Raw genomic sequence first — 22,977 nt, 5'->3', positions numbered from 1 at the left:
TAAGTAATCCCTCCACCCAACGTGGGACTCACACTCACGACCCTGAGATCAAGAGGGGTATGCTTTTCCAACTGAGCCAGCCAGGCACCCCAAGGACAAACTTTTCCTGTAAAGGACCAGATAACACATACTTAAGGCTTTAAGAGCCACACATGGTCTTGGTCACAAATTCTTTGGTTTTTCAACAGCCATCTAAAAATATAAAAACCATCATTAGCTCACGGGACATACAAAACCAGGCCACAGGTGGATCTGTCATACAGCCGGTGGCTTGCCATTGTTTTAAGCTACTGAGACTTGCAGGTCACCTTGTTACTGCAGCATAATATGACCTATCCCAACCAATATACTACTATTTTGCATAGATAGCTTTCTGGTCTTTATCACCCTGTAATGCAACTATGAGCTCCACAAAGATAGTAACCACGTCTGCCATGCTTCTCTTGTTCACAGCCAGATGCGGCAGCTCAGGAGTTAACTGCTGAATGAAGAACTCAACGTCTCTCCCATAAGACTGTGAGTTCAAGGAACAGAGGACACAGCTTTCATCTAACATGCACCCTGACATGCCTGGCATATGATGGCATTTGATAAGCGCTCGAGTCATTGATAAATGTTCCATTGAATCAAGTGGTTTTTTTGTTGTTGTTATTACAGTAGCAACAACCAAATATCATTTGGGAAACGTGGGGAAATGTGCACAGCCCTTTTGGTTGCGGGATGAACACGTGACCTCTTGAGTCATGCACTAAAGCCCATGTATAAAATCTATTAGCATAGTTGACTGAGTTTTATTTCTTCCTTTTTCTTTTCTTTTTTTTAATTTGGACTCAGGGAAGAAAATGGGAGCATGAGGGGCTTACACTAAAATGTGAGTATTTGAAAAGGTCAAGAAAAGGTGGGTCTACAAGCCAGTTCACTCCCAGAAGATCCCCTCCTTCTGAGCCATTCTATGATGCTACAGTATGGGTTTTACTTGACAAGTGGCAGCACTTAGGGCCGACCTTGACTATGCTTTGCCCCGCATGCCACTGAGGCAGGTCTGTTCCCTCATATGGCATCCAAAGTTTGCAAATAAATGCAGAGGCAAGAACTGGGCATGTTTCACAGGACAAGTCATTAAAATATACAGTCTTTTAAATGGAAATATATTTAGACATTAAAATTAGACAACATTTGTAAAACCACACATAGCTAAATATTAGTATAATAAGAGAAAGTTAATACTTTCTTCTCTGCTGCCTTATGAAGGCAAATTCCCAGCTAGTGTGCTTACTACAAATAATTGCACACCAACCTCAATCTTAAAACAGCTAATTCATCTACATTAAGAAAAAGAGAGGTTCCTGGGTGATTCAGTCGGTTAAGCGTCCAACTTTCGCCCAGGTCATGATCTCGAGCCCCGCATCAGGATCTGTGCTGATAGCTCAGAGCCTGGAGCCTATTCAGATTCTGTGTCTCCCTCTGTCTCAGTCCCTCCCCCACTCACCCCTGTCTATGTTTCTCTTTCTTTCCCTCTCAAAAACTAAACATTAAAAAAATTTTTTAAAAAGAATTTTTATTTTTTTTTTATTTTTTTTTCAACGTTTATTTATTTTTGGGACAGAGAGAGACAGAGCATGAACGGGCGAGGGGCAGAGAGAGAGGGAGACACAGAATCAGAAACAGGCTCCAGGCTCTGAGCCATCAGCCCAGAGCCCGACGCGGGGCTCGAACTCACGGACCGTGAGATCGTGACCTGGCTGAAGTCGGACGCTTAACCGACTGCGCCACCCAGGCGCCCCTAAAAAGAATTTTTTAAAAAAATTCTTTAAAAATTTTTAAAATTTTTTTAAAAAAGAAAAAGAGAGTAATTTTATCTTTTCTAAAGATTTTCTTCTGCTTATATTTTCAATATATTTTGTCTCATGCATCTTAAACATCTCTTGCCAATTCTGTGTTTTCCTGGGAGTAAATAAGCCTTCTAGCACAAGAAAAGAGAAATGTAAAATATTCCAAGCCTGCCCCTTTGTGGTGACATACTTTCACACATACCACAGCCTATTTTTATAGGCTTTATGAATTGCAGCTTTATTTCAACCTCCCAAAATATGGGCATCTTCTACATTTGGTTTCAAATTAATGCTATACATTTTTTTTTTAATCTTTATCTTTGAGAAAGAGAGAGAGGAGAGACAGAGTGTGAGTCGGGGAGGGGCAGAGAGAGAGAGGGAGACACAGAATCTGAAGCAGGCTCCAGGCTCTGGGCTGAGCTGTCAGCATAGAGCCCAATGCGGGGTTCGAACTCACAGAGTGTGAGATCATCATGACCTGAGCTGAAGTCAGCCGCTTAACCGACGGAGCCACTCAGGCACTCAGTCTGGTGGTATTGTAAGTAAGTAAATAAGTAATGCCTTCAAATTTGGAAGGAAAATGACTTCCATCTGAGAATACTACACCCACCAAACTACCAAGAGTACAAGGGTCCCATAAAAGTATTTGTGAATACAAGCATCCAAAAATTATAAAATCCCAAACATTCTTTTTTTTTTTTTAGGAAAGTACTGGCAGATACACTTCAGCAGAACAGGAGTGATGAATCTCTAAATTCTACACCTGAAACTAATATTACACTGTGTGTTAGCTAACTGGAATTTAAATAAAAATTTGAAAAAGAAAAAATAAATAAATACAAAGCAAGGGAAAAACACAGGATATAAGAGAGACTCCAATTAGAAAAGGAACAAATGTAAGTCTAAGGACAATGGCCGTGCAGCAGACCTAAATTCAAATCCAATCTACCTTTGCACCCAATCGATAGGAATTGGGTGTCCAAGAAAACAGAGTTAAAAGTAACTGCCCTGTGTGACCACATGAAAATAGTACAGAGAGGGCTTTTATAATCCTTTTAGAAGACGTGGGAAGAAGAAATAATAGGTATGTAGAAAAAGAAAACAAACAAAAAAGAAGACGATTATTAACTCCAAGAAAAACAAAAAAGGTCTATGAGAAAGGAAAGGTGATCAACACTGGACAATAATTATACAGTAATAATAATGTCAACACTGAATATTGACTTAACGCCAAATTGTGCAATAACTATATTGGAAGGATAGATCAGGAAAAAAAGGAAATAAGAAAACTAAACCCTCAACTATCACAATAGAAAATCAAATGTCAGAAGAAGCTAAAGAGAATTAAAAGTGATCATTTTAGGAAAGCAGAACTGGGGATTGCAAAAAAGGTGTTTCTTTATAGAATTTTTAGCACTTCTATTTTTATTTTTTAGCACTATTTTATTTTGTCAAGTATTTTGATGTGCAGTACTGATTACAGAAAATAAATATAAAAATTAAGAAGTTAAGTTTAGACAGAAAATCAAGCTACAATAAAAAAGTAACCTCGGGGCGCCTGGGTGGCTCAGTCAGTTAAGCATCCGACTTTGGCTCAGGTCATGATTTCATGGTTCGTGAGTTCGAGCCCCGCATCAGGCCCTGTGCTGACAGCACAGAGCCTGGAGCCTGCTTCCGAATCTGTGTCTCCCTCTCTCTCTGCTCCTCCCCCGCTCATGCTCTGTCTCTCTCTCTCAAATATAAATAAAGGGGCGCCTGGGTGGCGCAGTCGGTTAAGCGTCCGACTTCAGCCAGGTCACGATCTCGCGGTCCGTGAGTTCGAGCCCCGCGTCGGGCTCTGGGCTGATGGCTCAGAGCCTGGAGCCTGTTTCCGATTCTATGTCTCCCTCTCTCTCTGCTCCTCCCCCGTTCATGCTCTGTCTCTCTCTGTCCCAAAATGAAAAAAAAAAAAAGAGTAACCTCAACATCTTTAAATGTAACCAAAGGAAATAATTGCAGCTGATCTTAGTAAGAAAATAAAGTGCAGCATTGGCCAAAACTCAGAAACATGGCCTGAATAGCCATCAGAGACACCATATACCAACACAGAACAAATCTGTTCAATCCTATTTAATAACATATAGATATAATAAATTTGATTTTTAATAATTCTCATTAACTTATAAATTAAAATACCTGTATGTTTACAAATAGGAAAAATTATTAAAGAAACACAAGTTAAATTTAGAAATAGAAAAAAAAATAAAAGCTCATAAGTTTTTAAGATAAGTAAATATTTTATATTATATTGAAATTATAATTAATTTCAAATGATTAAGCAAATGTGTGTCCAAGATGAAGATTCACAATTCTTTGGTCTCATTTTATATTTCACAAAGTACTGGCTTGGAAATATTTCCAAGTAACTTTGCATTGGAAGTTATCTATAGAGTTTCTGTTTGGGGCTCCTTTTTATATTTTAAACTAAGATATGATGCTCTACTATAAAAATCTGGACAATAGATCTAAGTGTTGTTACTGGAGACACATGGTTGTGGTAAAAGTGTACATTTGGAATTGACCTTATGAGGAATTAGATTCTTCTAAAACTAAGAGAATCAGCTTTAAAATGCTATAATGTGTCTCTCACATCAATAACATTCAGGGAAGTGATCTCCAGAGCTGAGTGCCTAAGACAACCCATCGGAGGGCCCCCCCAAAATCTTGAAATCTGTGATTTTTTAGTGCACCCCTTTATATTTTATTTGTAGACTTATATACATTATGTCAAATAATTGTACAGTGCTATGTGCATAGAATTTATAAGTGAGCATATTATACTTTGGCAGTGTATTACAAAAAAAATGTTTTACCAATGGAATGTCATGAGCAAAAAGTATTCAGAGACCACTGATTTAGATATGTGTAGCCCTACTTAGAGTTGGTGAACGATTCATAGTCTATGAGAGGAACACAACTATTCACGAGTGAAAAGCAGGAGAAAGCCTAATTATTAATTAAGGTTAAAAATTGATTTTTTTTTTTTTTTTTTTAATTTTTTTTTTAAGTTTATTTATTTTTTTGGGACAGAGAGAGACAGAGCATGAACGGGGGAGGGGCATAGAGAGAGGGAGACACAGAATCAGAAACAGGGTCCAGGCTCCGAGCCATCAGCCCAGAGCCCGACGCGGGGCTCGAACTCACGGACCGCGAGATCGTGACCTGGCTGAAGTCGGACGCTTAACCGACTGCGCCACCCAGGCGCCCCTGAAAAGTGACTTTTAAGCTACGATTGAGAATTACACAGTTGTGGAGATAATTATACAATTTTATCTAACATTAGACCTACCTGCTTCAGTTGAAACTATTTTGATAAAAACTGATGCTGAAATATACAAATGTCTAGAATTTTCACAGCCTTTGATATGTACACTTGTCACCCATTTAGCACAGTCTCCGTTAAGAGTTCAAAACAATGCACTCACATGAGGTAGAGAAAAAAACCTAGAAACCACTGAATTGGGAATTAAATCCTGAAGCATCCTACCAGTACTTTATTCTCTCACATGGGAAAAATGCAACTCAATCAAGAACTACACCGGTGACGTCCAGTTTAGTAGCCCCTCGTCACATAGGAATGTTTGCCTCAATGAAAACTTAATAGAATTTAAGATTCACATCTTCAGTCACACGAGCCACATTTCAAATGCCCAAAAGCCCCACACTGCACAGTGCAGATACAGAACATTCCCTTAAGTCCAGAAACTTCTATTGAACAACTCTGTTCTTGAATCATATTCAGGAGTTCTTAAAAACTTTGAAGATTCTTATACTTACTCACTGTTACTTTGTCCTTATCCCCCAACATAATGTTGTTTGGCGTTAGATCTCTGTGGACAATCCTCTTTTCCTTGTGTAAGTACCGAAGAGCTAAGCACAGCTTGAAGCAGCAAATAAAAAACAAATTTATTTCCCCAAATACACACGTAACCGCTGATGATTACTACACACATCTCTAAGAAATCAGCTCAGAAATTCGCTGTTGTTTTAAAAAAGTAATGAAAATGAAAGTGTACCTGTATAAATATTTTCCATAGTCTTTCTTCAATAAAATGATGCTGTTTTTCCTTCAAAGAACTGAAATGCTCTCCAAGAGGGGCCCCTTCTATCAGCTCCATAACTATATACAACCTATCATCTATGAGAAAACAAGGGAAATATAACAGAAATTTAAATTCAATATATTTAGAAAAATGCATATGAATTAGAATCTGAGCTTCCCAGTGTGTATGCAGGGCACGGCACTGAAGGAATTAGAGAGGGGCTAAGATCCACTCAGCCCTGGGGGCGATGGGGGTGAGGGGCTCTCCAGGCAGCTAGAGCCCAGCGACAGTCTCTTCCGGCCACAGGCTACCTCCTAGCATAAGTTTATGCTGGCAAAAATGATCATTTTCGACACACACCAAGATGTGGAATGACTGGGAGGTGCTAAAGAGAACGAGTATATGATGCCAAGCCCAGGAGCCTTTCCTGAAGAGCGTTCCTCTCAGTAGTTTAAAATTTTACCCTTAAATCATGTCAGACATTCAGAAAATTGTATTTTTGAAGCGGACTGTTGCCCTAGCCTCATTGATGTACCTGACAGAATTTCGCACTGGAATCGTGCCACGGTCTTGCAATGACACAGCTGAAAACACAACCCATGATGGAAATTTCTGTGATGCCCCCTCTAGAGCAGAGAGAGAGCTGGACTGCCAGGGGTTTTATCTTAGGGCGACTGGGATCCTCATAACGGTGCTCATCTCCTTACCTTGGGTGCCAAGAAACAAAGTAAATTCTACTTTCTCCTCCAAAACCGATATGAAACTATTAACAATGTAGTGATATGCGTAATCTGTGATGTTTTGGATACATATAAAATATGTATGTACACAATATTTACAGAAATGAAATCGCACGATACATGTGCCACCACTTAATACTCTTTCACCCAACAGCCCGACATATCTGTGCACACAGATCCGTGCCTTCTTTCTGCTGCCTTCATAGTATTCCACAACACAGAGGGATCATCGTTTACTCTCCTAGAGGTAGACATTTGTATTGTTTTCCATTCTTCATTATCCCAAGAAGCACTCAGTGTATGTACTCATCTTACCCCTAGCATAACTTTTCCTCTCTTCTATTAATTGACTTTCTTTTTTTATTGAAGTATAATTAACGTACAAGGTTGTATTAGTTCTGAGTGTGCCGTGTCTATACATTACTCGGCGTACTCTGAATTCCCTTCCCCCGTCTCACCCATCCCCCATCCCTTAGCTTCATTTTTAATTTGCTACCTTTTAGTTCCTTTTCTCACAATTCCCTAATCTCTTTGATCATATTTTAGGTATTTTTAAGCCACTTCCAATTCTTTTCGGAAGATGTCAGGTTGTAAAAGTTGTATTTTTTTTCTAATTTAAGATAAGTTGTGTCACTTCAGTAGTTCAAGTCAGAAGCCAATCTTGACCTCTAATGGGATGTGTGCTAAATTGTAAGAAATGACTCTAATATCAAGAATTCTATTATCAGGGGGCCAGGATTTACTGGACAGTTTCAGCACTGTGTTCCTTTGACTCATCCAGGGGGAGGGAGATGGACAAAATCAAAAAATGCCACAGTACACAATAGGTTTGCATAATAATAGCACTTACAAAGAGGCAATGAGGAAGTCCCAACCACTGCTTTGTACATCCTTCCTCCAAATGATTTACTTTTAAACCTCATATGCGATGCACATCATCAAGGTTTATTAGTACTTTCATTGTTTCAGTCAAAGGTCCTGCATTGTCTTAAACCTGTAACTGAATTTGGCTTTACCTCAACCTTCCGCACCGATGACCTGCCTGCAGAATCAGTCAGGGATCCATTGCCACCTTGTGGCCATTATCGGAACTTCAAGTAAAAGAAATCTCAAAGACGTAGCCCCTCTGAATTTATTTGGGGGCGTGAAAAATGTCATCTAAGCCAACAAAACAATTTTTCATCTTGTCTTGAATAAGCCATGATTCTTAAGTTCTCTCATTGTTCTTAAGCTTCTTAAGCTTCTCTCATTTTTTTAAACGTTTATTTTTGAGCGAGACAGAGACAGAAACAGAGACAGAGAATCCCAAGCCAGCTCCGCACTGTCAGCGCAGAGATGGATGTGGGGCTGGAACTCATGAACTGTGAGGTGGTGACCCGAGGCCGAGATCTTGACCTAGGCCAAAATCAAGGGTGGGACACTTAACCGACTGAGTCACCCAGAGGCACCCCCTACTTTGCTTCTCACCTGATCTTACTAAGGTTTTGTGTGTGTGAGAGAGAAAATAGCCCAAATAACTGTTTGCTTTGTTCATGCGGTGTCTTTCAGGCAGGAGTCTAAGTCCTTTATAGCTGTATCTTTAGGTCATTGATTATACCACTGTTTCACTGATGAAGAAAGAGGTGCACAAGGTCTTCCACAAATTGAGAAAATAGTTAAAAAAAAGAAAAGAATTGATTAAGCTTATTTTGTGACATTCTAGTGGAAAAACTATATAATATAGAAACTTTTCCTTAATTAGAAATATCATGAAGTGCTCCTGGGGGGCTCAGTCAGTTAAGTGTCTGACTGCAGCTCAGGTCATGATCTTGTGGTTTGTGAGTTCGAGCCCCACATCGGGCTCTGTGCTGACAGCTGGGAGCCTGGAGCCTGCTTTGGATTCTGTGTCTCCTTCTCTCTCTGCCCCTCCCCCACTCAAGCTCTGTCTCTCTCTCTCTCTGTCTCTCAAAAAAAAAAACATAAAATATACATATATATATATATACATATATATATATATGTGTGTGTATACACACACACACACACACACACACACACACACACCTACACATGTATCATGAAAACTCATACTTACTTTCCAGAAATGTTTTGTAATAGCGTACAACATTGGGATGATAGAGCTAGAAGAAAATAAATAACAAACATTACATTACTTCAATATATAAACTTGTTTTCACAATTTAGTTGGACTTCATATTTGAAAACAACAAGAAAATTACTGTATTTATATTTATCTATAAAATTAAGCATTTTAAGATATCATCTGAGATTTGAGATTTTTTGGGATTCTTTTTATTTGCTACCTACAAAACTAATCTGAAAATAGCAATCTCCCATTAGAGCCTTTTATCAAATAAAAAAAAATGATGGTGTTTTATCACCTAATTTAACATTTTAGGTAAATTTTAGAACTCAAAGTAACCTGAAGAATTCATTTAGCTCTCCCCATCCCAACACCACGCACACACTGCATTGGGAAGAAACAGAAATGAAGGAATTTGTGTTGAATATGTATACCATTGTTCCTTACCACTCCTTACCACTTAAATATTTATATATACTGTTTGTTTCTATTTACATTTTGTGTCTTTCTATGCTCTCCAAACTGGTTAGTATGAAACTGAAATAGTCTAAGACTTACTAACTCCATTTAAATTATAATAGTTGGCAAGGACACCCTTCTTGGCCAAAATTTGGTCAGGTTTCTCTAAGACCTCTTCTTGACTAGGCCTCATTCTTGCCCTGCTTTGTTTCGTCAAGAATCCTGCCAAGTCAGGTTAGCAAGAATCTCCCCACTCCTGATAACCAATCAAGTTCCTCATCACCCCATCTTTGATAGCTTAGGAAGTTCTTTTGAGTAATTTTCCATCTATTCACCCCCCTCACCTGGCCTGTTGGTTGTAAATACTAGCTATTGCTGTTGTATTTGGAGTTGAGCTCAATCTCTCTCCCCTGCTGCCATAGTTTGACTTCTATCTCAATAGTCTTGAGTGAAGTCTTCCTGGCCACTTTCAAGAAGCTTTCAGTGCAATTTCTCTCTTGTTATTGTAATGTTTATTTATGTATTCTGAGAGAGAAAGTGTGCAGGGGAGGGGCAGAGAGAGAGGGAGAGAAAGAATCCCAAGCAGGCTCCACAGTGTCAGCTCAGAGCCCGATGTGGGGCTCGGCCCCACAACAGTGAGATCATGACCCGAGCCAAAATAAAGAGTTGGTTGTTAAACCAACCGAGCCACCCAGATGCCCCTACAATTTCTCTCTGATGTAGGTTTACCTCAGGATATCACATGAAAATTCTGCTTTTTCGAAACTTTCATTTTCTACAAGTATACTAAAATGTTTATAGTTGCTTTTTTATAATTTAAGTGTCTAGGCAAACTGAAATTTCTTTTATCTCAGAATTGTTGACATTTCATTTCATTTCATTTGCAAATGGCTTGCGTTTCTTTTTGGTCTTTCTTCTTGCTTTTTTGAAGGGGAATCTCGTAACTGTCCACCAAACTCCTACCCGCCCAATCCTCCAATGCAATTGAGTTCTAGTGGAACATGGCTTCCCACGAGATTGTATCTCTCAGCCTCTCCTGTAGCTATGAGAGGGACTATCGCTAAGTTCGCACCAAGGGTATGTAAGGGGAAACGTGTGCTCCTGGGTCTGAGTCCTAAACGTTGGGAATGCCCCGACCCTCACGCTCTTCTTCTTCCCTCTTTGGATGTGAATATACCTGTGGTAGTTTCAACCCTACAGATGAAGACAATGAATGCCCTAGGAGGCAGCAGCACAGTAAGAGAGGAAGAGCCAACATCCCCCAGATGACTGCGTGGAACGGAGAACATTCCCAACCTGGTCCGCTCACTCTGGATTGTTACATCAAAGAGAAATAGCCCGTTGCATTGTGAGACCTCTTGTTTAAGCCAATGTATCGTGGAGCCTCTTTCTTACTGCGGCTTACTCTTAATCTTAAAAAATATACTCTCCTTTTCTAGTTCCATTTCTGTCACTTCTGTCTGCTATCCCCTCTTCCTTTTAGGACTCAGGGTTATTTACTATCCTTTCCATTGGTTCAGTCCTCTGCTAAGAGTGCAACTGTACAATTTTGAGTTATCTCAAAGTCCAAACACGTGCCTCTTAAATGTCCCCGCCCGGACATTTTCTTTTCTTAGGAAATGTGCTAAAACAACATCTGCCTCATCAACTCTCCAGTGGCCAGCAGATTTTAAACAATAAGGGGCCAGGTAAGCAAAAGAGTCATATTCTGGACCCTAGCTCACTGGCCAGGACTGTATCCAGATCGGAGTTCAAATGACGATACTAAATCACCTTACGGCAAAAGCCACGCTCCAGCCTTGTGCTAGAGTGAGAGAGCACACTGCCAAAGGTGAAGGTGCCCTCAACACGAGCAAACACTGGCTTCTTAAAATCCAGTCTGTTAATGATAGTATTTACTGTAATTTGTGAACTGGAGAAGAACTACAGATTTCAGTGAATAAAGATCATATATATTTAATGATCTTTAAGTCCCAGCACAGACACTATACAAATTTAACTCCTGGAGAACACAACGCAGTGAAGCTGGTGGTTCTCCACAGGAGTTATAAATCAACAGTATCCACAATGAATGTATAAATAAGGAAAGCTGAAAAAGAAACCCATGTATTCTTGGATCACAAAATCCAACCTCACTTCTCTTCTGACATGTTTATTCTTTCTCCCCAAACACACCTTCATAATGATAGGTAATTGAGTTGTTACATTATGTCAGAATATTCAACTCATGCCAATAAATAATAACCCATCTTGGAAATCTACTTTTAGATTTAATAAGCTGTATTTGAAGAATGTTAACAGCTTGATTCCACTTGACAAAAGTCAGGGAACTGTTAGTCATATGCTTATGCATGTAACTAAGTAACCAAATATTCTCTACTCTAATGAGAAGGAAACGGATATGCTTGCAATTTAAAAAGAACGATGTTTCATATATGAGGCATTCTCTTGTAAACTCAGTCATTCTGCACCCCAAACCTTGATATAAACTCCAGAAAGTCTTTCTGTGGTTCAATGTCAAGCCTCAGGAAAAAAATCTAACTAAAATGTTACCACTTCAATGCCAATTATTTTAAACAGAACCAGTTCTTAAATAGCATGGACAAGAATAGCACAAGAACTCTACTGATGACATTTAGGTAAGGTACATATCTTCATAAACAAGAAAAGCACTTACCTGCTCTTTAATTATGGTTAATTCAGAAACAATATTCTTTACACTGCTGTCTCGATCTTTTTTATCCTTTCCAAATGCTGGGTTATGTAAATTGACCTCTTTCATTGCCAAAAGATTTTGACCACTACGCTTTCTAACCTAAAATAAGACCAAAAAATAAAATAAAATAAAATAAAATAAAATAAAATAAAATAAAATAAAATAAAATAAAACAAAATAAAAATAATAATAAAGTGGGGGTAGAAAGAGGGGGAAAAGAGATAGATTAATAAGTCACATGATTCAACCAAGGAATCTAAATAATCTAAATAAGCAACAGAACTTTTACAATTTTATTTGTATGTACCCTAAAATCAGTTCAAAAAACTGGTTCTCTCCTGGGCGGTCTGCACCATTCAGTAGGATTTTACCGGGAACCTATCGAAAACTCTGGTATGAATTTAGAGAAAGTGTCATGCACTAGGACAAGCCATTTTTACTATTTTTTGGTGAGACATTAATAATGGCTCTTGTCTTCAAAGACCAGTGGCCAATTTCTAGAGCTGAGAGCTGTACTGAGATAACATCAGTACAGCTATCTGATGGGCGAAAATCTAATTTGCGTATCTATTTTCCAATAATGAGGGCGCCAATCCGGTTGCATGGGTGTGTGCAAGTGGGATATCTGGTTTGCTTGGGAAGGTCAGAGAAGTGTTCTCCAAGGGCAACGTCACCTTGTAAACACAGCCGAAAGCCCCACTTCCAAGATGATCCAGAACTGCATAGTTGCCTATGTATTTCAAAGGAGCTTTATTCTGATTAATGCTTTCAATATTTTCAGCAATTTGCTTCAGTTCATCATCCTAACCAAAAAACAAAACAAAACAAAACAAAACAAGGAAATGGGCACTATGATAATTTGCATCCTGCCCACAGCAGCCTGCCCAAGTATTTGAAACTCAGGACTTACCGCTAACAAATTCAACTTGGATACCAATTCTTCATAAGCACTGATATCACGAACATAATGTCCTATATCGATGAAGATCTCAAACAGGTCGGTGGGAAAAAGCCTACAGGGAAAATGCACACACATACACTTCATGTAGGTCTTGGTAACTGTTCCTCATTCCTTCCCTTTGGGAGCTAACCCATTCACAGATTCATTACATTAAGCAAATTTAACTTCCTTAGGATATCAACAGAGAGGGGGCAAATAGTACTCACCAGCGTGTCTCACAAAAATGAACTAGAACTACAGTTCTTAAGGGATAAGGAAAAGCCACCAGAGAGGAAAGTTTCTAGAGATACAACACTGTGCTTACAATTGACAATACTGGGCTGTACACTTGAAAATTTGTTAAGAGAGCAGATCTCACGTTATGATACAGGATATACAAAGACCTTATTTGTGAGATATTTAGGGGTGCAGGCATTAAACATTTGGGGAAGGAATGTTTATGGGGTGTTTATGGAGTGCTGAACACTTACATAAATGCCATTTGATTCAGTCCTCATGTTAACCCTAGGAGGTAAATACTAACCCCATTGTTAAATGTTTCATGAAAATAAAATAAAAATACAGGTAAATGGAAAAAAAAATGGAGAGATTTATGCATCCTTTCCAACGTACTGGTTTCAAGGGCTTAGTAAAATCTTTTAAGTCCACAAAAATGAAGGGTTTAGGGCCTTGAAATAAAAGGTTATAATAATTTTACTCACTTTTCTTCCCTCAAATTCAAGGATCATTTGTAAATAAAGTAACAGCATAAAATGTTCCAACGCTTCTGAACAAAAGGCATTATATTAACGTAAGCTCTTATTTCTGTTCTGCCGTTTAACAATAGAATCCTAGTAAGAACTTGGGCCTATGATTTTGGCCAGCCTGCCCGATACAATGCCAGGCAGACCACACATGTAGGTGACTGTTTTCTTCCCAAGGGGGTGATGTTTCTGTCACACTCACCAGCACAGCCTCGTGAGCCAAGAAAACCCAGCCCTTTCCCCTTCAAATGAGCACCTACCCTATGAAAGACATCCAGACAAATACTTTTTCTATGGATTAAGAGCAAAGGATTAGGCCAACTTTGGCATTTCTGAATGCATAAGAACAGGCATATATTTTGATGTCATCCATTTAAAACATTAACTCAACAAGATACTAGCAAATCGAATGCAACAGCATATCAAAAGAATTATTCACCATGATCAAGTGGGATTCGTTCCTGGGCTGCGGGGCTGGTTCAACATTCGCAAATCAATCAATGTGATACATCACATTAATAAAAGAAAAGATAAGAACCATATGGTCCTGTCAACCGATACAGAAAAAGCATTTGAAAATTCAGCATCCTTTTTTAATAAAAACCCTCAAGAAAGTCGGGATAGAAGGAACATATTTAAACATCATAAAAGCCATTTATGAAAAGCCCACAGATAATATCATCCTCAATGGGGAAAAACTGAGAGCTTTTCCCCTGAGATCAGGAATACTACAGGGATGTCCACGCTCACCACTGTTGTGTAACATAGTGTTGGAAGTTCTAGCATCAGAAATCAGACAACAAAAGGAAATCAAAGGCATCAAAATTGGCAAAGATGAAGTCAAGCTTTCACTTTTTGCAGATGACATATCATACATGGAAAACCCGACAGACTCCACCAAAAGTCTGCTAGAACTGATACATAATTCAGCAAAGTTGCAGGATACAAAATCAATGTACAGAAATCGGTTGCATTCTTATACACTGATAATGAAGCAACAGAGACAAATAAACAAACTTATCCCATTCATAACTGCACCAAGAATCCTAAAATACCTAGGAATAAACCTAACCAAAGATGTAGAAGATCTGTATGCTGAAAACTATAGAAAGGAAACTGAAGAAGACACAAAGAAATGGAAAAACATTCCATGCTCATGGGTTGGAAGAATAAATATTGTTAAAATGTCAATACCACCCAAAGCAATCTACACAAACAATGCAATCCCAATCAAAATTGCACCAGCATTCTTCTCGAAGCTAGAACAAGTAATCCTAAAATTTGTATGGAACCACAAAAGACTCTGAATAGCCAAAGTAATATTGAAGGAGAAGACCAAAGTGGGAGGCATCACAATCCCAGACTTTAGCCTCTACTACAAAGCTGTAATCATCAAGACAGCATGGTATTGGCACAAAAACAGACACATAGACCAATGGAATAGAATAGAAACCCCAGAACTAGACCCACAAACGTATGGCCAACTCATCTTTGACAAAGCAGGAAAGAACATCCAATGGAAAAAAGACAGTCTCTTTAACAAATGGTGCTGGGAGAACTGGGCAGCAACATGCAGAAGGTTGAAACTAGACCATTTTCTCACACCATTCACAAAAATAAACTCAAAATGGATAAAGGACCTGAATGTGAGACAGGAAACCATCAAAACCCTAGAGGAGAAAGCAGGAAAAAACCTCTCTGACCTCAGCTGCAGCAGTTTCTTACTTGACACATCTCCAAAGATAAGGGAATTAAAAGCAAAAATGAACTATTGGGACCTCATGAAGATAAAAAGCTTCTGCACTGCAAAGGAAACAATCAACAAAACTAAAAGGCAACTGACAGAATGGGAAAAGATATTTCCAAATGACGTATCAGATAAAGGGCTAATATCCAAAATCTATAAAGAACTCACCAAACTCCACACCCGAAAAACAAATAATCCAGTGAAGAAATGGCCAGAAAACATGAATAGACACTTCTCTGAAGAAGATATCCAGATGGCCAACAGGCACATGAAAAGATGCTCAACGTCACTTCTCATCAGGGAAATACAAATCAAAACCACACTTAGATATCACCTCATGCCAGTCAGAGTGGCCAAAATGAACAAATCAGGAGACTATAGATGCTGGAGAGGATGTGGAGAAACGGCAACCCTCTCGCACTGTTGGTGGGAATACAAACTGGTGCAGCCGCTCTGGAAAACAGTGTAGAGGTTCCTCAAAAAATTAAAAATAGGTGTACCCTATGACCCAGCAATAGCACTGCTAGGAATCTACCCAAGGGATACAGGAGTGCTGATGCATAGGGGCGCTTATACCCCAATGTTTATAGCAGCACTTTCATCAATAGCCAAATTATGGAAAGAGCCTAAATGTCCATCAACTGATGAATGGATAAAGAAATTGTGGTTTATATACACAATGGAATACTACTTGGCAATGAGAAAGAATGAAATATGGCCCTTTGTAGCAACGTGGATGGAACTGAAGAGTGTTATGCTAAGTGAAATAAGTCATACAGAGAAAGACAGATACCATATGTTTTCACTCCTATGTGGATCCTGAGAAACTTAACAGAAGACCATGGAGGAGGGGAAGGAAAAAAAAAAAAAAGAGGTTAAAGAGGGAGGGAGCCAAAACATAAGAGACTCTTAAAAACTGAGAACAAACTGAGGGTTGATGGGGGGTGGGAGGGAGGGGAAAGTGGGTGATGGGCCTTGAGGAGGGCACCTGTTGGGATGAGCACTGGGTGTTGTATGGAAACCAATTTGACAATAATTTTCATATTAAAAAATAATAAAATAAAACGTTAATGTCCCAAAAAAAAGAAAAAAGGAAAACTAAAACCCATAGCAGTCACAGTAATTAAGAAAAGTTGGATTGATAGAGTGATTGATTCCTTCTCTTTCTTCCGCATTTACTTCACTTTCAGTGTTAAGATATCACTAGGGTAATTCTGTGTTATCTGTGGATTCTAGAAAATCTGAAAACACATGTTCTACGTACTGACTCATTCCTCTCTTACTGTTTGCATCTAAATCAGGTGTGTGCAAACAGGTCGATCTCATGACCGCTGATCACTTAAATTTCTCTAAGCTCATACCTTTTAAAGAGTGGTCTGTTTCTTTCCATACTGAACAGAAACCTCAATGCTCTGAACGCGTAACACTGGAAAATAAAAGGATATGGGATTCTTAAATGGTAGCTCGGCAAATGAAAACATTTCCAGGATAACATTATCATGAACTAAACATTACAGTGGCTTTACTGTGAGTGAGTGGCTGGCCTACATGGGAGCCAAAGCTTAGGACTGAAAATGAAATCCATCAATACCTGGGGTAAGTCTCATGCTTTAAGAAAGCATTTATGGTGTAGAACGCTATGACGCTGGCCTTGTTTCACTCATGACTTGTCATTAATTCCTTTCTAGAAAGTACAAAATGAACAGAGACCAGAAATAAAATTCCTACTCTGAGAAAACCAAACATCCAAAGATTTTCAGGAGCTCAAGGTTTATTTTGTTTCTAGCCTGCTATGTATGCCTCGATATTTATATGGCTTCTATGAGAAAATAAACACTCGAAATGATGACATATAAAAATAGCCACAGGCACACTGGACTCAAACTTGACAAATTGGTCTCTTGAGTAAAGAGTCTTAAGCGTTCCCCAAATAGAACAATCTACAGTAACTCCCGAGAACACTCAGAAAGGGGCCTGTGAGACTTTACCAAAGAAAAATAAATGTCTAAATGTCTGACGGTGTGCAATGCCAAGAAAAAAACCAGAGAGCCCTCGGCCTGCAGTTGGGCCTGTATAATAGGCCACCACTGGGGTGATCGAGGTCTGCTGAACTCGAATGTGGAATCCTTCATAAAATTAGTGGTCTGAATACAGAAGGGTGACAAATAAACTTGCCCAGAGAAGCCAGGCAGACAACACAATGATGTTAAAGAGCCTGGTGGAGAGCAGTGGAGGCAGTGAGAAAGGAGGACACAAATGTTCCTCAAAAACCATTTCAATTTGAAGTTTTAAAAACCCTCTCCTGGCTTAACAAAATGCATCTGCACGATGGGTTTGATTTAATCTGCTGTCCAACATCACGTCCACATGCCTGTGGTGCACCAAGGAAATTAAGTCCCGCTCCTGTCCGTCGTCACGGGTAGCTCTCTTCTGCCTGCCAGCCCACAGATACCACCAAGAATTCTCTGCTAGTCTTGACTGTCATTCTGGGTGGGAGCTCTTCAGTCAGAATGGAGGCAAACGTGGTATCTTATGTCCTTTTCTAAATGGCATGGGGGGAATACGAGCTCCAAGTACTGCAAAGGCTTACTTTAAACCGGATTTTATCTTTCCGGTGCCTTCAGGGACACTGTCCCCTGACGCACACAGGACCCTGCAGTCACGTGCCCCCTTCTTACCCGCACGCAAGGCCTCATGCCCCTCCCCTGACCATGCACCCCAGCCCCACCCAGCAGCCTAAGCACACTCTAAGCTGCCAGGCCCTCATACTTTGCACATGGTGTTCCCTCTGTGCAGAATGCCTTTCCACCCTGTAGCAGATGCCATGGCTGCCCCACTCATATCTCCTTATTGACTTAGCAAGTCTCTTCTCATCCACCAAGATCCATTTCACAGGCCTTCCTTTGTAAAGGTGAAGTGTTACTGACTGTGGTCCATGCTTAAAGATGGAATATCGATTTCCTCTTACAATTTTCCGATATGTAAGCAAGTATTCCATATTTTGAAAAAATAGAACTTACTGATGAGCAAAGAAATACATAAATAAAATCACCTAATTCACCTCCCACCCCAGAGAAACTACTGTTAAGCCTTTTATATTGTTTTCACAGCATTTGTTTTCATGCCAGCCTCCCTCACCAGATACTTTTCCCTCACGGTCAGTACAGAGACCAGTGCTAAAAATTACAGATTGTACTATTAAAGTTTCCCCAGATTTCAGTAACTTGATATTAAAGAACAATGGACATGCTTATTACCTGTAACAGATTAGTTTTTGCTGCATTCTTTTGTTTGTTTGGTAAAATTAACTTTGCTATTGTATATATACCATTTTCCTGGAAGAATAAAAGGGCCATGTTATCAGTGACAGTGACAATGCCATAAAGAAACACAAGCACAAAGAAGCAACTAAACAATCTCAAAAATTAATATTAGAGAAGAAATATTAGTATAATTTTGGAACTTTGTGTAAACTTATAGGGGAATATTAAATATGTCAATGTAGCACCAAACACTGGAGCCACCATCTTAAAATTTCAGCTGTCTTTAAAGTCATAAATAATAAAGCATGTCAATTTAAAGTAATTTACATACTTCATTTTTTAATGTTTATTTATTTATTTTGAGAGAGAGAGGGATAGAGAGTGAGCAAGGGAGAGGCAGAGAAAAGGAGAGCATCCCAAGCGGGGTCCACACTGTTAGCATAGAGCCCAACACAGGGTTCAGTCCCATGAACCACGAGATCATGACCTGAGCCAAAACCAAGAGTTGGACGCTTAACCAACTGAGCCATCCAGGCTCCCCTTAAATATTTTAAAAACAAAGAATAGGGGATAAAAAGGCACACAGTAAAGGGATACAAATATCTTTATACTTTGCATTTTAAATATCTGATTATGAAATACAATTTCTCCCTTTATAGTTTGGTAGTTAAACAATACACATAGATAAATCATTGTAGAAAAGAAAATGGAAAAAATAAAAGAAACAAGAGTAATAGATTTAAAAAATGAAGGTTATGCATGAAAAGCCTAAAGTATAGAAAGTGATCCTTCTATACTCTAATGCAAATATACACATGGCAGAATGAACAAAAAGTGCTAGCTTACTGCTACCTTTCGATTATCTATTAAATATTTAATTTACTGAACTCTGTTATATGGGGGCACTTACATTATAACTGTGAAGAGCTTTACCTGCCTTAATGCATTTGGTCTTTATAGCTATTCTGTGAATTTGTCTATAATTTCCCTGCTTTATATATGACAAAACCAACTATTAGAGAGGCTGAGTCATTTTTTTTCAGTGGCCAAGCCACCAGGTAACGATATTAGGAACTGAACCTCAATGTGACCAAGTCCATATGCCCTGCTCCCCTGCGGCCTCCTGGTTTGCTGAGTTTCCCCTCGGGACTCTGAGCATCGGTGATCTGATCTCTTACTACCTCTCATGTATTTTGAAGATGAAGTCAGGTAGTGTATACTACTGTATATGTAGTGGACTGATTAATGAATCAAGCTTTGTGAAACTGGTTTCTGGGCAATAAACATTTTGTTGGCGTGTGTTTCAGTCACCTCTAGCTGAACAACCTGACGTACTCTTAGTTCAAGTGACCACCATCGTCAACTCATATCATCCTATATACCCAGAATTAAAGCGGTTTAAAATAGCTTTTATTTTTTTTTTTATTTTTTTTTTAACCTTTATTTATTTTTGAGACAGAGAGAGACAGAGCATGAACGGGGGAGAGTCAGAGAGAGGGAGACACAGAATCCGAAACAGGCTCCAGGCTCTGAGCTGTCAGCACAGAGCCTGACGCTGGGCTCGAACTCATGGACCGTGAGATCATGACCTGAGCTGAAGTCGGACGCTTAACCGACTGAGCCACCTGGGCGCCCCTAAAATAGCTTTAAAAAAAAAAGATAAAGAAAATGAAAAAGATCGCACACAATGTAGGGAATAAGCATGAGAGATGAAATACAGAGCAGTTCTTTCAAACCCAAGTGAGTTAAAGGAGGAAGGATAAGAATATAAAGTGGAATTTTTGGGGCGCCTGGCTGGCTCCGTCGGCGGAGCGTGGGCCTTGATCTCAGGGTTGTGAGTTTGAGCCCCATGATGGGTGTGGAGATGACTCAAAAACAAAATCTTAAAAAAGAAATAGCAAATAAAAAATTAAAAGGAATATAAAATGGAGTGCTAGAACTTAAACAAGACATATCAAAATACTTGAAAACCACAGCATGGGATCCCAAAAGCTGTGTTCTGGGGATACAGAGTTTGCCCTGAGGTGTGGTACGGGAGCGGTGCCGGGTGGGGCCTGCAGCCGTACCCTGGAGAGCAGCGTTCTCACCTGGACCACCTGATGGGCGTTGGTGTCGTTCAGCACCAGCTCGGTGAGGGCGGCACAGCAGGCTGGAAGGAAAACCACCAAATGATCGCGTCCGTCCTCACTGGCTGCACCGGACACTGTTACTTCGATATTCTACCGCCGCGGGGAATTCTGTTAGCGGAGTCACTCCTCAGAAAACAGTACCTTTCCCTCAGGCACGGCCCTGGGGGAAGGGCAGCTGACTTTCAGGGGTGCCTAACTCTGCTCTCCATGTAATTCATGTGCATGTACACGCCACAGCCGCCTTTTACTGAGCACTTACTGTGTACCAGGAGGCGGCTCCATTATGATCCCCAGTGCCCAGCGTGTGCCTGGCGCATAGCAGGTGCTCAATAAATACCTCTGCAATGGTTGACTAAATACGAACTTTAAATACATTATCCAAATTAACCCTTAGAATCCGAGTATGTACTATGATTACCGTTTTGATTGATGAGAAAACAGAGGCTCACAAAGATTGACAGACCAGGCCACAGAACTCGGTAAGTGCCAGGGGCCAGAAGTCGAAGTGCGGTGTGTCAGATGTTAAATCCCACACCCTGAGCACTACCCCTCCCGCCTCCTTACAGCCACCATGGCAGCCTTCCGAGACGTTCTGTACTGAACTGCTTCTTGTCTACCAAAAATATGCTGACCCTACAGCACCATTTATGCGACCCTCGTGCTAGCCCTGCACTGGGCGACAGGCATTCTGTACATCCTCGTATCATTCTACGATAACCCTCTAACACTGATATCATGGTGACCGCCACTCTTTCACATGAGCAAAACTGAAGTCTGCAGAGGTGAAGGCACTTGTCCAAGGCCACGTGGCCATCAAAGTGGGTCGAGCAAAAACTCAGAGCCTACTTCTAAGCACTTATGTTTTTAACTTTAAAATTTTTTCCCTTTTATTGGAGTATAAAACAAGCCGTATGAAGTAGCTATATCTTAAGTGTACAGTCTGGTGAGATACTGCATATCTACGTGCCTTGTAACTACTGCCGTTATGATGAATAAATAGGATAGGATACTTCCAGCTCCCAAGGGCCCCCCGTGCCCCTTCCCAGGTAATAATCTGCCTACCACCAAACATGGGGGTAACTGCCCCTCTGACTTCCAGCACCATGGATCTCATCCACTTTTTGAGAGAGGCCTAGAAATCCCAGGAACTCTGATGTCCGCTCGATTACATTTCCTGGGGAGACTTCAAACAGGAAACCCCCAGCAAGTGCCCTTATACTGAGATGGAGTCCTTCAGAATAAGCAGAAACGGCAATTCGAGGAGCAGATCCTATTTCCCTGACTTCATATGCCTGTGAAGAAACTTCCCCAGTCCTCAGGAGGAAATACTAGGGAGCATAGAACACCTGCCTTTCTCCTACCCCCTCTCATCCTCCCCATGACACATCTGTTCTCCTCTTGGGACCTGCCTGCCAGGTGTATGTGTGCGCATACATTCTTGCTTCTGCTTTTGTGTGACAAGAGAGGCTCTGTCCTCTCCTTAGGAGCTCACGTGGAATAAGGAAGGCATTCCCTTGCCCCCAGGGAACGAGTATGTGCATTGTACAGTCTCCCTTAAGGAGGGTGCTCTGAGATCTAGAAAGTATAGGAACCATGATTCTGGCCACATAGCAAGCTGAATTCTTTACTCCAGCTTTACCGATAATAAAGCTAATATTCTGCTCTCTTTATAACTGACTTCTATGCTGACTTCTCAATGTGTTCAGAATGTGGAAGGGAGAGAAAAGTTTGTGGCATCACTAACCTGCAAGCCCAACACAAGTACCAGGAAGTTTCAGACTTCTACATGGATTGTGCCTAATTAATATTATCACACTAATTTTATAACAGAATAATAAAACAATATGCTAACCAGTATCAAGTAGTATAAGATAATAGTATTATATAAGTACCTGCTTGAAGAGAAAAAGTATTTTCTTGTATTTCCCGAGGGCTTAGGTCTTCTGACAAATGAAGCTGCTGGATCCTGCCTGCCGCATTTGCACTCGACAGGCTGCCGATGGAAGAACGATCAGAAACAAAATTTCTGTCTCTGAAAACGAAAAGTTAGTGCACAATTTATCAAGTTTCCTTCATGGTCAGTGCTTTGTGGGTCCTGTTTAAGAAATGTTTGCCTCTCCCAGGTAGTGAAGTTTTCTCCTGGGTTATCTTTATTGTTTCACCTTCTAATCTACCTAGAATGGATTTCTGAGTGTGGTGTGAGGTAAGGGTTCTTTTCTCTT

General features: G+C 40.0%; 1 protein-coding gene across 16 annotated transcripts in view; it reads right to left on the bottom strand.

Annotated features, from left to right (window-relative positions):
* NEK10 (NIMA related kinase 10) overlaps positions 1-22,977 on the bottom strand; it is a 230,833-nt gene that overhangs the window by 153,855 nt on the left and 54,001 nt on the right. For 14 of the 16 annotated variants that reach the window (XM_040480008.1, XM_040480012.1, XM_040480014.1 and 11 more), the window contains 10 exons: positions 22,648-22,787; positions 20,714-20,775; positions 18,621-18,698; positions 16,725-16,789; positions 12,823-12,925; positions 12,587-12,715; positions 11,874-12,011; positions 8,729-8,774; positions 5,888-6,009; positions 5,649-5,751 (listed from right to left, as the gene is read on the bottom strand). In XM_040480008.1, coding sequence (XP_040335942.1) covers positions 5,649-5,751; positions 5,888-6,009; positions 8,729-8,774; positions 11,874-12,011; positions 12,587-12,715; positions 12,823-12,925; positions 16,725-16,789; positions 18,621-18,698; positions 20,714-20,775; positions 22,648-22,787 — 986 coding nt within the window. Of the gene's footprint in view, positions 1-5,648; positions 5,752-5,887; positions 6,010-8,728; positions 8,775-11,873; positions 12,012-12,586; positions 12,716-12,822; positions 12,926-16,724; positions 16,790-16,954; positions 16,977-18,620; positions 18,699-20,713; positions 20,776-22,647; positions 22,788-22,977 lie in introns of those variants that run through there. The other 2 variants (XM_040480013.1, XM_040480024.1) reach the window with 2 other exon arrangements.

This window comes from Herpailurus yagouaroundi, unplaced genomic scaffold, assembly GCF_014898765.1.
Source record: "Herpailurus yagouaroundi ecotype Mexico unplaced genomic scaffold, PumYag 159, whole genome shotgun sequence".
Taxonomy (NCBI): domain Eukaryota; kingdom Metazoa; phylum Chordata; class Mammalia; order Carnivora; family Felidae; genus Herpailurus; species Herpailurus yagouaroundi.
The sequence above is the reverse complement of the archived record's forward strand: the minus strand, read 5'-3'. Positions and strand labels throughout refer to the sequence as shown.